Here is a 14,415-nt window from a genome sequence, read left to right on the forward strand (position 1 = left end):
TTCACAAGGGAGTTCAAATTACATCACAAGTGTTATTTAATGTTAATTGGTAAAAGTGTTCAAAGGGTCTAAACAGTAAAGATGCAAATAGGTTAGAAACATACATACCATTAAAAAGTTTGCACCAAGTATGCCAAATGTGTTAACAGTAGGTTTTATTGGGGTGGTGATAATTTAATGGTTTTTATTTCATTGTACGTTTCTGGATTTTTCTGTTTTCAGCAATAAACACTGACAAACAAGACTATCGAAAAACAGGAACACAGAAGAAATTGGTACAGTGGCTGCATCTGGAAAGGGGCTGGAGCAGCAGTCAGCATAGGGCGATGCCTTCATTTTCCATTTATACTTTCTGGTGTCTTCCAAGTTTCAAAAATAAATAAGTCAAAAATTGTCAAAGAAGATGAAGAAATACTAAGTCACAGTCACTGTAAGAAGAGCATGAAAGGAAAGCAAGGAAAGTGCTTTCAGCTCCTGGGAGAGACAAGACTCAAGGTCTGGACTCCTCTTGGGCCCAGAGTCCACCACAAGTCACCCAAGACCTGGCTAGGCCAGTGACTTCATTCGGTAAGGCCTGCTTCATCTGACACCTGTCTGGGTGGGAATCAGGCCATCTCCCCAGAGTGGCTTCCCCAGGGGTAAAGGCAGGCAGGCCAGGGGAGGGATCCAGTGGACACTGGTGTAGGACCTTTAAGCTGGGACCACCTGTGTCCCCTGAGCCTGGCAGAGTAGGACCCAACACAAGTAATGAGTGGGTGGGATCCCCCCAAACTCCGCAGTCACCTTCTATGAGTCAGGAGAATTATCTAAAAGGGCCCTGCCCTGCTCCCTCATCAACCCAAGCAGGGCAAATGACCAAGTGGCCTCATCAACCGCAGGCATTTGACCTGTAAAGGGCACCTGATGAGTGCTAGACGAGGCCAGATAAAGAGCAACTTTTCTGAGATAAAAGCCTGATCCTTCCTTACTCACCACAGGTTCAAATTTGCCCTGAAGTTTTCTTGACCCACAAGAAGGTGCGGGACCCTATCTCTGCTCCACATGAGTGCCTTCCGCTGTATCCCAGGGAGGCCAATGAAGCTTCCTTCCAGCTCCCTGGAGAGACCCAAGGGACGCTGTGGGTGCCAGGGGAGGCCCGGGGAGTGTGCACACACTGGCAACCCGGGAACCACAGCAGCCTGGAGGCTCAGGTGTCGGGCCCAGGAATCCACAGCTTTCATTCACTCTTTAAAGCCACAAATCCGTTCTCTTCCTTTGTGTTCCAAGTATAGGACTTTGAATCTTAGAGACGCTTTACACAAAATAGGTGGAGAAAAGGACGATTCAGAAAACATTTACTGTAATTTGATGACAGTCAAGTTGTGGTTCTGAAAGCAAAGCAAAAACAGCATTAGGGAAATTTAGGATGGAGACATTTCCTGTGTCTAGGTAAGTTATGATCCTACCACTTCAGAAAGAGAAATGCTTTTACTGAAAAGAATTAATTTAAAAAGCAGAACACAAGAACTACCGTGACTGTTCAGATGAGGAAAGTAAGCCCCCGGGGAGGGTGAGAAGCCAGTCTGGCAGCTACTGGGGGAGGGACTGAGAGCCACTGGCGTTCCTGGCTTCACTCAGCAGGCCGACTGCCCCCTCCCTGAGGCCACTGAAGTCACTGGGTGGTGAATGGATAATCAAGAGGCAAACATGATTCCAACAGGGGCCAGCCCCCCAGGGCCCAAGAGGCGGGACGGGGGGAGGGGGGGCGGTCCTGAAATGGGTGCCTGGACAGGCGTCATCTTCTTGTGATGAGATGAGAGACTGAACGTGAGGACCTTCTGGCTCCTGTGTGAGCCAGCGTGGATTCAAAAAACTGCCACCACATGGCAGCAGGCACGGCTTTGCTATTCACCAGCTTCCGCCTCAAAGGCTGTCAGGACACACAGGTGCACACAGCCATAAAGCACAGCATCTTCTCCAGTAATTTCCACAACATGACCTAGCACAGCAGCAGCCTCTTCAGCAGGAGGTGCTGCTACAGCTCAGGTAACATTCTGATGATGTGGGCTTCCCGCAGCTCCCTGGTCACCTCCCACGAGTCAGGGGAATCATCCGAACGGACCCCCTTCCCAGGGCAGAGGCCTAGTCGTCGTACTGCACTTCCGCCCGCAGTTCCCTGGTGACGTAGTTGGCCAGCATCGCCAGCAGCTGCTTCTGCAGGGCCTCACTGCCCATGACCAGCATGGTCAGCTGCACGGCGTCCGTCCACTCCAGGTGCCTGATGATGGCAGTGGCTTCGTTAAAGAGCTTCTGCTGCTCGGCAGGCGGTAGCTCCATTATGATCTGAGGAACCGGCTTAAACTGTCCACTCGTCATCCAGGCACCTAACAGACCCCCGACGGCCCCCCCTAGAAAACAGGAAGGACTCAATTAGTCGGCCTTATTCATAAATGATGGCCACGGGTTCTCGCTGAGCGCATGTCCACTGTCATGATGAGCGAGCACATTCATGAGCGGGTCAGGACGGGCTCAGCTTCAAGTCTGCCCCACCAGCAGGGCGGAGGGCAAAGGTTTACGTGGTCTTTGATCCATTTGGCTCAGATAATTGACACTCACACATGCCCTCTCCAAAGCTCTGCGCTCACGGTGCAACACGAAGCATCTCGCCCCGAGAGCTATGCTAACTAAAATCCTCTTCATGGGCTGAAGGTTTCCATGCTTCCATAAAAATCTCTCTCACCTCAAAGGAGAGGGCTGAGAAGAAAATGCATTTTCAGGGAGAACCATCTCAGTGGTAAGGCTGAGTTTCCTCCACTGGGTGGCTAACATGTGCCTGAGCCCTGAGCTTTGAAATTTCTAGTGGAACCACATGGTTCGGGGCCCTGGGGACAGCGACAAATGACAAGGTATTTTCTCTTGAAGCAATGTTTTTCATATAACCCTTCCAAAGTTGCATGATGATAAATAACAAATTTAATGTATTCAACTATTTCTTTTTCTGCTACCCCAAAAGGGCACAAACATTACTTTTATATGTAAATTTATTATTATCAAAGTTAAAGCATGCTATCTTGGGACCAGAAGAGTCCCAAGTTCAATGGAAAATTCTATTTAAGCAGGTCAGGTGAAGCCTGCTCCAGGAAGATGTCCTAAGGAAAGGGTCTCAAACTTCAGTGTCTACAGGGCCCAGGCAGGTAACTGAAAGGAGTGAAGTGGGCTGAGTGGGACTGTGGTGACCTGGAGAGTTAGGTACGTGTCTAAAGGAGGAGTGGCCACCGCAGCCAACTGCTGCCACATGGAATACCAGGTCTGTATCTTTTAGAAGTCTTACAAGTTTTAAATATTGGTGATCAGATACTGAAAAAATGCAGGCTGGCTGGACTTGGTGACCTTCTTCAAAAGAGAAGAGTAGGAAAGGGGAAACAGTGACTCTGTAGTGGAGAAAACTGACAGATATGCCACTAGTCCGGTGATCAAGTTGATCAGATGATCAAGTTGAGCATCTTGAGGAGGTCCTATGGATGCCACGTGTCCCTGAATGTGTGACAAGAAGTGCCACGGTATTCTGCCCAAAGATCCACAGTCTACTCATGAGAAGGCCATCAGGCAAACCCAAACTGAGAGGAATTCTCCAAAATACCTGACCAGTATTCCTCAAAAGTATCAAAGCAGCAGAAAGCAAGACTGGGGACACCCTCAGAGTGGGAGAAAGCAACTGACAAGGGATTAGTCTCCAACATATACCAACAGCTCATGCAGCTCATTATAAAAAAAAAAAAAAAAACACCAAACAACTCAAACAAAAAGTGGATGGAAGATCCAACTAGGCATTTATCCAAAGAAGATACACAGATGGCTAAAAAGCACATGAAAAAATGCTCAATATCACAAATTATTAGAGAAATGAAAAGTCAAAACGACAAAGAGTGATCACCGCACACTGGTCAGAAAGCCCATCATCAAAACATCTACAAACAATAAATGCTGGAGAGGATGTGGAGAAAAGGGGACCCTCCTGCACTGTTGGTGGGAATGCAAACTGGTACAGCCATGGTGTGCTGCGTGCTGTGCTCAGTCACGTCTGATTCTTTGAGACCCCGTGGACTGTAGCCCGCCAGGCTCCTCTGTTCGTGGGATTTTCCAGGCAAGCATACTGGAGTAGGTTGTCATTTCCTTCTCCAGGGCATCTTCCCAACCCAGGGATTGAACTCGCATCTCTTACGTCACTGAGATATGAGTTACCACTGTGCCAAATAGTCACTATGGAGAACAGCATGGATGTTCCTTAAAAAACTAAAAATAGAGTTACCATATGATCCAGCAATCCCACTCCTGGGTATATACCTGAAGAAAACCATAATTTGAAAAGATACATGTGCCCCCTCCCCACACCCCACATTCACTGCACCACTATTTACAACAGCCAGGACATGGAAGCAATCTAAATGCCCATCAACAGAAGAATGGATAAAGAAGATGTGGTACATATATACCACAATGGAATATTACTCAGCCATAGGAACGAACAAAACGATGCCATCTGCAGCAACATGGATTGTCGTACTGAGTGCAGTCAGTCAGAAAGGGAAAGACATGTATCATATGATACCGTTTATATGTGGAATCTAAAAAAAAAAAGTACAAAAGAACTTATCTATAAAACAGAAATAGAGTTATAGAGGTTTTCTACTACAGAAATAGAAAAGAAACATGGTTACCAGAGGATGAGGAGAGAGAGGGATAAACTGGAAGACTGGGATTGACATAGACACCCTACTCTCTACAAAATAGGTAACTAATAAGAACCTACTACTCTACAGCACAGGGAACTCTATTCAATACTCTGTCACGGCCTACATGGGGGGAAAATAAAGAGTGGAAAAAATAATAATAAAACTGGAGAGACTAAGGAGACATGAGGATTAAGTGCAATGTGTTGTCTTGAGCTAGACCTGGGGCAGAAAAAGACCTTGGACGCAGAAACTGATAAAATCCAAGTATAGCCTGAAGAATAGTTAACAGTAATGTTAGGGTGGGTTTCTTAGTTTTGACAAGTGTGCTATGGTTAATATAAGATGTGAACATTAGGAGAACTGAAACTGGATGAGATATACATGGAAATTCTTGGCATTATCTTTGTAACTTCTCTGTAAATCTAGTATTATTCCAAAATAAAAAGTTTACCCAAAAGAATGCAGTCTGAGCCAGAGAGAACCCGTTGCAGGCTGGACGCAGCCATCAGTAAGTAAATCTTGCAACATTTTAGGAAAGCAAGCGTGGAAGCACCTGGTCGCACACACCTCCTAAGATGCAGGAGACTGGCCAGCTTCATGTCTTGGAGGCTGAACACTGCCCTGGACAGACTTCCCCCTACCCTGAAGGGAAGGAGCATTCCAGGGAGGGAGGGAGGGTCAGTCACTTACAAGTTTTAGTGAACTTTCCCCCATGACACCAGTGAAACGCTTAGTGCTGACAAGAGTTGCACTCATCTGCACTAAACCTTTATGAGAACATCAATATTTGATTTAGAGCAGCACTTAATGCAAAAAGTCGCCAGGAAATATCGACCAAGAAATCACCAACTCTTTGGAGAAGAGAAAATTCCTTTGTTTTCTGGGTAAAATGATGCTCCGGCCAATGACCTAGGGGCTGCAAGAAGCCAATCCCCAGGGTTCCCTTTGCCGACAGCTTGTCCTCTACCAGCTTTTGCTCAATCTGAACAAAATATGTGCTCCCAAAATGGCATCTGGGCACAGCTATGTGATAAATGATCCCAGCTAGCCCTTTCTGAGCACATCAGATGGGGTGGGACAAAGAAATAAAGGATGTCACTGAGGAAGATGGCAATGGCCTTGTCTCCTCCCCCATGGGAATACTTCCTGGATGGCAAGAAGCTGAAGTCAGGACTCACTAACTCACAGAGTTTGGAAATGGAAATACATAGATGGAAGATCTAGGGTCACCCACAAGCTGATTTTTTTCTCCTGAGTGTGGCCTCAGCTTGATACAATGTCCTCGAATGTCAATCCTACTCCAGGAGAGAAGAGGAGAGCAGGAAGCCTTTCCGGTGAGCTGGGACACAGAAGCCAATCTCAGAAGAAAAGCAGTCATCTCTCTAGCCTGTATTCATGTGAAGACTACAAGCCACATAGAAAGGGCTTCCACCAGCCTGTGAACTTTCTCAGGCCCTGTATCCCCAGCACAAAGGAGGCATTCAGTACATATTTGCTGAGCCCAGGGTAGCAGACCTAGCCCTGTTTTGCAGGGTCCATCTGACATACCCCAAGGGAAACCTTATCTGGCCCCTCCATAGATCAGGCCTGGACAGCAGCCAGCTCTTTGACAACACCCTCAACCCACAGTTCAGACCACATAGGAATTCTTTCTGGTCCTAATCCAAAGGAAGCAGCTTCATTCTAGCTACAAAGAATGATGGGAAGATCAGCCAAACTTTCATTTACTGCCAGAAACAAGTTCCCAAATAGAAGCAGGTGATAAAAGAAGGGGCAGGGATGATGACCAGCTAGGAGCTAGCTTGTTGCTTTCCCTGAGCTGGACTGCTTGCTTTCAGACTAGGGAAGCACTCTGAATGAGTTCATGTTCTGTGGCTTTACAGCATCACCCCTCAGTAGGTGCACAGCAAATCTCAGCTTCCTCTCTGGATGTCTAATGGTGATGAGGGGAGGGAGACTGTCCAAAACCCGGGACACCCTGAAATCCTCTGGCTCTAGGACACATTCCGGGAGAAAGGTGTCCTCCAGCCTTTATAACACAGATGCCTTTTGAGAGAGCCCTGCACTTCTGAGGCATTCACGCAGAAGCTGGAGTTGGTAACAGGACTGATTATGTGCCCAAAGATCGCTTCACAGAAGTGACCTCAACTCGACAAACTTCTCACACAGGACAGAGGCTTTTACGATGTCTCTGTGGTTTCAAAGGCCTTTTCCCAACAACTGCACTGTCCCTGTGAGGCATCTGCACTTACCAACGGCTAGTCCTGGTGGACCGCCCACCAAGCCACCAACGAAGGCCACAGCCCCAGTGAGTAGGGCGCCCCTCCCGGAGTGCTTGACGGCCGCCTTCATCTTCCTCTCCTCGGAGATGGAGCACAGCAACCTCATGATGTCCTCCACCGCAACGGGCATCGCGGCAGACCTCGGGGTAAGCGTTCCTAAGGACAGTTGCAATGAGTGAAGGGCCTTTCCACCCAAATGTTACTCTTCCGAAAGTTTTAAGGAAGGTTCCCCATTTTCGGTAGAGAACAGGATCTCTGCCATGTGCAGGATGGACAGCACCACCAGTCGTGTGGCAAATCCTTTGCCAAACAGAAAGCAGGGCAGCATTCAGTTATTAAGTAGACAGGATCAGCAGAGAGGGTGAAAGGTCTTCTCTGCACTCTAACTTCTGATTTATGATAGATTAAGGAACAACCCTGCCCACATGCTCTACCAGTTCATCATGAGTGATGCAATTCTGAGCTCTCTTGTGTCAGGGCCCTTCAGCTAGCCCAGGCAATCCCCACCCACAAAGCTGGGCAGAGTGCACAAGTCCCAGTGCTGGGTCCACTTCTGTGTGACAGGGCACCTCAGCTTCCGCCAAGCCAGAGAAGGGGGAAGCACGGACTCTGTAACCACACAGCCTTGTAGCCACGGGATGACCCAGCAGAGTGGCAGGTTTCTCACCTGTAAGATGAAGATAAACCACCTACAGACTGGATTCCTACAAGGTGTAAGCAGAATGTATGCAAAGTCTCACCTGGAGCAAGACTGTTAACACGGCAGACTCTCAGACATGATGGTTCTAAATGAACATTCTCTTCCTAACATATACCAATGGCTTCAACAAGCAACCACTCAGAGTCAATCCAGTTCTACTCATGGGATATTAAAGGCAGGGGCAGGATGATATGGTAAGATGAAACGACCAGAGAGTAAAAGAAATCAAAGAATTCCATATGGATGAACAGATGACAGATGGATGGACAGACTTTGGAACAATGACCTTTAGAAAAATTCTCTGGGGTCAGGAAACTGTTTGCCACACTAGCAGGAAAAAAACAGGCAGGGGCAAGGGTGGAGGTAGGGCAGGCACTAACTACCCCAGGGTTGGTGGGAATGGAGAACCTTGGCACTGATGGGCCATGTGGCAGGACAGGAAGTAAATCAAAGCAGCAACGAGCAGTGCTTCTTTTTCCAGCTTTGGCTGGGCCCAAGGCTTTGGTGGGCACCTTCCTCTCTCACCACCACTTCCCTTTTCAGTCAAGGCTGTGAAACACAGACATTTACAAGGAATTTAATTATGGAAGTTTGGAGCAGAACCTATTGTTCAACATCTTTTGGATATATGAGTTGTTTTTAAACCCAAGGAAAAACCACAATTGCCCTAATGTAAAATTATCCTCCCAATTCTGAGAGAGAACTCTGAGCCTTTAGAACAAATTTGTGAATCTACACCAGTCAGAACTTCTTTGTAGACCCAGGGGAGGTCAGTGGGATCCTCTTCTCCAGGCCCTGAAAATGTCCCCTCTTTTTCTTTTTAATATTCTTTTTATTTTTTCCCCATGCTATGTGGCATGGGGATCTTAGATCCCCAACCAGGGATTGAACCTGTAGCCCCCTGCATTGGGAGCTCAGACTCTTAACTACTGGACCATCAGGAAAGTTCCTCCTTTTGATATTCTTGATATCAGTGATTGTCCACCAGCACTCAGGAGTCACTGAAGACCCTGTTAAATACTACCCATACAGGTAGGGTGAGATTCTGTATTTACAAGCCCCCAGCTGAAATTCTGCCCTCACTTTTGGACAGCAAGACTCTATGACAGAATGACTTAAGATGTCTGATATCTGCTACTCAGTCCTTGAATTCAGAATGCAAGAGGCCCCTGCAGGGCTGCCCAAGGGACTAGAGGAAAATTCAGGTGTGCTTGTCCTTGCTCTGGCTCCCAGGTGTCCTGGATCTGCTAAAATGCCTCCTGGCTTCCAGGCCCTTCTGCTCACCAGCGGTGACCACATGTAGGCATAGCACATGCCCCAACCCCCTCCTACCTGCAAGAGAGCCCCCTTCCACCCTTCCAGAAGTCAAAAATTTTCCAGGCACAAATGTCAAGATAACATTGTAGCATTATAACAGCGAAGGAATTGCACTTAGAAATGGGAGAAGGGAGGAAGTAACCTGATTTACCCAATAGCCATGGGCTTGTAAAGCTATGCAAACAAAATGTTTAATTTCAGATACCTATTAAGATAACCAAAGGAATTAATCTCATGATAAAACCTTTTAAAAACCTAAAAATCACCCTGTAAAATACCTAGCTTAGCTCTGATTTACATCTAGCTTTTTATCTGTCAGTTTTGCAGAAAAAAGGGAGATGAAACTCAGGTCCTGGGAAGGCCCCTTGCATTCCCAGAGGCATGAAGATTCTGAGCCTTGCCATGCCTGATCTGCAAGGCTGGTTTCCAGGCCAGCACATTCTGCCCATATGCCAGGTTTTCTGCAGAATTACAGATGTGTATTCTCCAAACAGTTTCTGCACAGCAAGAAAAGGCATATAAAAGAGGCTGGAGATATATACCCACTTCACCCTCTATGGTCTCTTAAAAACAAAACAAAAACAACCAAAACCAGCTTCCAATCTGCTCTGAATGACTTTAAGTCAAAACCCACCGGGACTAATGAGGCATCATTGTGCAAACACCACTTTTAACCTCCACTTAGCCCAGTTGAGCCGGCACAAGGTTCAAGTCCAGAGTATGACTAGTGGGCCAGCAGGTGTCATGGTGTGTGGGAGGGGAGGAGAAGTGGCCACTTCTCCAACTCCATCTGGGTTCAATGGATCCACATCATGAATAACCAGTGGCATTGTGGCTGCCTCTATCCAAGAGACCGCTGGTTTAATTTCCTTGTAAGAATCATTTTAGAAGCTGGAGCATCAATAGATTCTTGTTGTGCAAGAAAAGTTTGCAGCACCATCTCCTGCTGCTGCTACTGCTAAGTCGTGTGTCCGACTCTGTGCGACCCCACAGATGGCAGCCCAACAGGCTCCTCTGTCTCTGGGAGTCTCCAGGCAAGAATACTGGAGTGGGTTGCCATTTCCTTCTCCAATGCATGAAAGTGAAAAGTGAAAGTGAAGTTGCTCAGTCGTGTCTTGACTCTTAGCGACCCCATGGACTGTAGCCTACCAGGCTCCTCCATCCATGGGATTTTCCAGGCAAGAGTACTGGAGTCGGGTGCCATTGCCTTTTCCGACCATCTCCTGAGCCCCTGCTAAAAATCTCAGCCTCCCAACTTCTCCAGGGTTGCCTGATTGAGGAAGGAAGCCAGTCTCGTTTTTCCTTCTCGCACTCCAGCTACCTTAGTAAGTGGCAGAGAAGTGGGTGAAGAAGGACGAGGCAGCAGCACTGTTGGGACAGACCTCAATGGGGTGGGAGGGTGCCCCCCTCCACACCCATATCACACCTATTTCAGAATCAGATTTGTCCACGAAACAGACTTGGGTCACAGGAAGTCCATCTGCCAGCCACAGGGAAGGCAAATGCCAACGTGAAGCCCTGGTTTCTTGCAAGCACCCTGGCTGGTCTGCTGATTATAGCACGGATCTGGGGGAGAGGGAGATGAGCCTGGCCCTGGGACTGCAGCCTGGCTTTCTGAGATGGAGCAGATTGTGAGAGATGAGGAGAGAAAGGCTGCAGAGCTAACACAGACCTCCATGCACAAAGCTCTTTTTAAAAATTAAAAAAGCAGGGCCTCTTAAGATTCAGTGATGTTGTTCACCTGCAATCCTCAGTACTTTTTACTTCTCTGGTGGACTTTATTATAAAGCTCCAGTGTGCCCTCTGGCTCCTATAAACCATGTCTTTATACCTCTCTATGCCCCAGTACAGACATTGGATCCCATCAGCAAATACAGTCAGATTAGACTTTTAAAAACTGAATTAGGGGCTTCCCTAGCAGTCCCGGGCTTCCCTAGTGGCTCAGCTGGTAAACAATCTGCCTGTAATGTGGGAGCCCTGGGTTCGATCCCTGGGTTGGGAAGATCCCCTGGAGAAGGGAACAGCTACCCACGCCAGTATTCTGGCCTGGAGAATTCCATGGACTGTGTAGTCCATGGGGTGGGAAGAGTTAACACCACTGAGACACTTTTCACTTTCTGGCAGTCCAGTGGTTAAAACCTCACTTTCCGGTACAGGAGATGAGGGTTGGATCCCTAGTGGGGGATCTAGGATCCCACATGAATTGAGGCCAAATAAACAAATAAAATAGTTGCTAGAATTTTAAAATCATGAGATTTCACAAACACCTCAGATTTCTAATTCTCCTGAAAAATCAAAAATACAAGCCACACGGGATCCGCCTTCTGCAGCAATCCAGGCCAGAGCTGAGCAGGGTCCTACTGCTGCTACTGCTGCTAAGTCCCTTCAGTTGTGTCCGACTCTGTGCGACCCCATAGACGGCAGCCTACCAGGCTCCCCCATCCTTGGGATTCTCCTGGCAAGAACACTGGAGTGGGTTGCCATTTCCTTCTCCAATGTATGAAAGCGAAAAGTGAAAGGGAAGTCGCTCAGTCGTGTCTGACTCTTCGCGACCCCATGGACTGCAGCCCACCAGGCCCCTCCACCCATGGGATTTTCCAGGCAAGAGTACTGGAGTGGGGTGCCATTGCCTTCTCCGAGGGTCCTACTGGAGCACACCTTATCTACCTACTTGGCCCTTGAGCAACACCCTCTCAAATTATTCCTATTTCTTTAAACAAACAAACAAAAAGGATAAAGAGGGACTTTCCTGGCGGTCCAGCGGTTAAGACTCCCCGCTCCCAAAGCGGGGGGCACAGGCTTGATCCTGGGTCGGGGAACGAAGATCCCACATGCCCCACAGTGCGGGCAAAGAAAAGTCAAAGAAGCTATCAGTCCTCACAAGGCTAATCTCCCCGCCCCTAAATCACTAACATCCCTTCCTCATCATCTCTAATCTGGCGTCCAAATTCTCTCCCCAGAGGGCAAGGCCAGGAGTGCCCCACCCTGCGGATATAACACCCGCCACACGCGCATCCCGGTTCCTGCGGGAAGCGACACGCGCGCACGCACACACAGGAGTTCCTGCAGGCGGAGACAGCACACACATCCCTTCGTTCCCCCGTTTCTCCATAAGGAAAATAAATGGACTAAGACCGTCTGCCCTGGTGCTGCTCCGGGCGCCCCCTTAGCTCCGGCGGCTGCTCGGGGCCCTTTACCTGCGGAGGCGGCGCCGCGAGGTCACAGGCCGGCAGGCGCGGGGACACCAGGCCTCCCCGCCGCGCGCGCAGGCCCCGCCCCCCCGCCTTCCGGCTCGTCCGCGCGGGGCCTTCCGGGGCGCCGCCCACCGGTAGCGCCGCCACCGCCCCCGCTGCTGCGCCTGCGACCCCGGCTCAGCTCTGCGAGCGCCTGCCAGGATGGGGCGTCTGGAGCGGGATCGCTGGGGCCCCGAGGCCGCGCGCAGCCCTACCGTCCACCCGCTCACACCCATACTAGGTCGGAGTTCCTTTAGTTCTTGCTCAAGCCCGGGGGCCTCCTGGGAGGCCCACTCTCGCTTTGGCCTTTCACTCAGGACCGAGCCACTCCCCCACCCCTCGGGTCCCGGCTCCGGAAGGAACACCGCGGCCTCGGCGAGGGGCTAAGTTAATATTCGGTCCATGTACCCGGCAAAGTCAAACGTCAGCCGGCCGCAGTGCAGACACCGGCGGCCTCTCTGTCTGGGGTTTGAAAAGATCTTGCGCCCCTTTGTTCCTGGGGTTCCAAGGAAAGAGGAGGTCCAGCTTCCAGGGAAAAGCTGAGGTTGGGGAGCCTCCTGGGAGGTTGCAAAGGCGTGAGGGAGGCAGGTAAGAGAAGGGCCAGGGGATACTTTAGAGCGGCACGTGGAGGAGCCTTCTACCAATCTCCTCCAACCCCCACATACAAGGGCTGGCCTGGACCCATCTCAAAGCTGAAAAAGGCTTCTGGGGGATTTCCATGGGCTGTTTCCTTCAATCCTGCAGCGTAGGCCTGGTTCCCATTGCCATATTACAGATAGGAGAAGGGAGGCACCAAGGCTCAGAGAGGGTGATCTACCCAAAGCCACCAAGGTAGGGAGTGTCAGGGTCCAGACTCCATCTTGGGTCCACCTGGCTCAAAGCCCTGCTTGTAACCGGCCCTCTGGCTTGCCTTCCAGAGTGCTGTGGGCACGCAGAGAGTCGACCTCTTTCATACTACCAGACAATTAAAAATTTTTTTTCTGAATGGGAATGTCCTTTGGGTGTGGCAACCCACTCCAGTATTCTTGCCTGGAGAATCCCATGGATGAAGCTGGGCGGGCTACAGTCCACGGGGTTGCAGAGTCGGACCGACTGAGTGACTTCACTTATATAGATAGATATTTCACTTTACTGAAGTATGATTTACATACAAGAAGCTATACATATTTGATGTATACAAAAGTTGAGTTTAGGGATGAATCTATACCCATGAAATCATCACCACCATCAAGGCCATAAGTATATACGGGTGTTTCCTTCCACCTCCTTTATTATTGCTATCTTTTGTGTGTGGGGATGTGGTAAGAATACTTACCGTAAGATCTACCCTCTTAGCACACTTCAGTGTGCAATACAGTATTGTTAGCTACAGATACTATTCTGTATAGTAGATCTGGGCTGCAGTCCATGGGGTCTCGAAGAGTCGGACATGACTGAGCGACTTCACTTTCACTTTTCACTTTCATGCATTGGAGAAGGAAATGGCAACCCACTCCAGTGTTCTTGCCTGGAGAATCCCAGGGATGGGGGAGCCTGGTGGGCTGTCTCTGGGGTCACACAGAGTCGGACAGACTGAAGCGACTTAGCAGCAGCAGCAGAATTTATATATGTTAAGTTAGTTAACTGAAACTTTGTATTCTTTATTATTTTGTTACTTCTGTTTCCACTCTGTCCCTAATGTGAGAAAAGGCCTATAGCATTAACCAGAGTTCCCCTGCCACAGATAAATTCCCCTGAAATAACTCCATTTGTTCCTGAACAGGAGCTTTATGGGTTTGGGTGACTTTCCAAAACTGAAAATGAAAATTAACCAAGGAAAAGAATAGCCCAACTCCCTGGGGTGTCGCCAGGCTTGGGCCTGGATAAGATTCTCCTGTTTCTTCACAGGCCAGCTCCCTCTGGTGGCACATTAAAGAACTGGGCCCTCTCACTCCCGGAGAGATGGGGAGGAAAGGACAGGGTTGGAGGAAAATGCTAGAAGGGAAAGAAACTTCAAGGGTGGGGCCCGCTAGAGAAGGTTAGCTATAAGAAGTCCTGCAAACATTCAACCCATCAGCAACTTGGAACCTTCATTCTGATATGAATAAAGGCATAAAATGCACACACCAAAGCCCATAAATGTAACACACCGTCCCACATTATAACGGCAGCCGAGCCTCCTGCAAAGTGGG

The 14,415-nt window shown here is 48.9% G+C and overlaps 1 protein-coding gene across 5 annotated transcripts; it reads right to left on the reverse strand.

Moving 5' to 3' along the window:
* Window positions 1–138: 138 nt before the first annotated feature.
* On the reverse strand, window positions 139–12,272 carry C18H19orf12 (chromosome 18 C19orf12 homolog). Of its 5 annotated transcripts, XM_086351692.1 has the most exons (4): window positions 12,209–12,272; window positions 8,103–8,243; window positions 6,965–7,150; window positions 139–2,387 (listed from the first exon to the last, which is right to left on the reverse strand). In XM_086351692.1, exons 2-4 carry the CDS (start codon window positions 8,119–8,121, stop codon window positions 2,122–2,124), a joined length of 471 nt encoding a protein of 156 aa, XP_086207818.1. In that variant the 5' UTR covers window positions 8,122–8,243; window positions 12,209–12,272; the 3' UTR covers window positions 139–2,121. The 5 variants fall into 5 exon arrangements, with proteins under 5 accessions (XP_086207818.1, XP_086207820.1, XP_086207821.1 ...); XM_086351694.1 differs by lacking the exon at window positions 8,103–8,243; XM_086351695.1 differs by lacking the exon at window positions 8,103–8,243 and having other exon boundaries at window positions 6,965–7,294.
* Window positions 12,273–14,415: the final 2,143 nt, after the last annotated feature.

The sequence above is a fragment of the Bos grunniens genome, chromosome 18 (assembly GCF_055505025.1).
Source record: "Bos grunniens cultivar Pamir isolate PY7600 chromosome 18, Bosgru_T2T1.0, whole genome shotgun sequence".
NCBI lineage: Eukaryota > Metazoa > Chordata > Mammalia > Artiodactyla > Bovidae > Bos > Bos grunniens.